The sequence below is a fragment of the Opisthorchis viverrini genome, assembly GCF_000715545.1.
Source record: "Opisthorchis viverrini unplaced genomic scaffold opera_v5_128, whole genome shotgun sequence".
Classification (NCBI taxonomy): Eukaryota; Metazoa; Platyhelminthes; class Trematoda; order Opisthorchiida; family Opisthorchiidae; genus Opisthorchis; species Opisthorchis viverrini.
Genome location: NW_008751782.1, coordinates 1,391,066 through 1,392,529, shown reverse-complemented (window position 1 = coordinate 1,392,529; position 1,464 = coordinate 1,391,066). Strand labels below are relative to the sequence as shown.

General features: G+C 41.1%; 1 protein-coding gene across 1 annotated transcript in view; it reads left to right on the top strand.

The window, feature by feature from the left end:
• Positions 1–326: 326 nt before the first annotated feature.
• T265_06229 (hypothetical protein) overlaps positions 327–1,464 on the top strand; it is a gene marked incomplete at both ends in the record, with an annotated part of 26,902 nt that continues 25,764 nt past the window's right edge. The window contains one exon of the mRNA XM_009171437.1: positions 327–414. Within this exon, the coding sequence (XP_009169701.1) occupies positions 327–414 (88 nt within the window). The remainder of the gene's footprint in view (positions 415–1,464) is intronic.

Here is a 1,464-nt window from a genome sequence, read left to right as displayed (position 1 = left end):
ACTTTGATGGGCATCATACCAAGAAATCGAAACGATGATTGACATGAATTATACTCATGAAACGGTTAATCATACCGAGAACTTTGTGGACCCAACGGCTGGAGCTCATACACAGACCATAGACAAACGAACCTTTTCATGCTCATTGTTAATTACAGGGGTTAATTTTTCGGCGGGGCTTATCTGGAAAAAAATCCAAAAATACATTGAGGGTGATTCAAGGGGCGGTTTTAAGCCATTCATACGCTCTTGTTGCGCTTTTAGTCAATGGATCGTTGATAGTAGGATTAGATACTTCATTGTTAGTAAGAAATAACGAGCTAGGAATGAGCGATCTGTGCGCTGGTGAATCTGATCAGCATGACACACGTGAAAGCGTTGAACAATACCTCAAGCGGAGTGGGCTAGCCAACGGTTTGTAGCACAGTATTGGCTGGCCGTCCCAATTAACTACCTATCTTGTAACTTGCGACCAGAAACAAAGTAAACATCGCCCCCTTGGTAGTTTTGCAAGCCTTTCGCAAGATGCACCTACTGCCGTAAAATAAAACTATCAACATATTGTCACAGCTCTTGAAACATGTATACCGAAAAGAATCTAACTGTGTTCTGTAGTTTTAAAATTATCACCTCAGTTAAAGGGATGGGAAAAACCGGAGTAGGTTTATGTCCGATCCCACACAAACCAGTCATTACAAGGTCTACCGGCGAACTGGCATTCATGCGGGCCAGTAACTATCCGCGCTCACTCCCTGGTAGAGTTACTTTCCAGAGGGTTATGCATAGAGTTTGGCAGTTGTATGCTGTCTTAAACAGACTGAAAATAATCATTAAAATTTACAAACGAATAACCTCATTTCCAGAATGAACCACGATTGTCTGGTTAACATGCTTTTGTCAAAGTGGATGGAGAAGGCTAATGGAAGGCAAATTAAAATCTGCGTTAGCGTTGAATGTGGCCCAGTGTTTTTAGACACACACTTTAGATTAATGATAAGCCACTGTGTAGTGGGATTTAGAGTGATTTCTTACTTTCTTACTTACGGTAACTAGGTACATTGTTTCACAAAATGTCACTGCATCTAGTGAGGAAATCGTTAATTCTTGCTAGAATATTGGATTTAATTTGGATAAACGCGTGACTCAGCTGGTTGGGTGAAGCAGCGCAAGACGTGAGGTTCTGAGTTCAGAAGACACCTGTTCTCGATAGTATTCAGCATAGGACCGATATAACAATGAGTGACACATTTCAATTCAAAACGACTCCCCGGAAATATTAGGCAAATAAAATGCCAACTCTACGGCACTTAGATTCGTTAGCTAAATAAAAATCATACAACGACCGATTTTGGCATAGGTCGAGTAAGGATTTTTCGGGGGCTCAGTTGTATCTTAATGCATTCCGATTCAGCTAAATTGCAAAATTAGCTCTAGAAAAAACTCGTGCATAATCTGGTGGCCCGG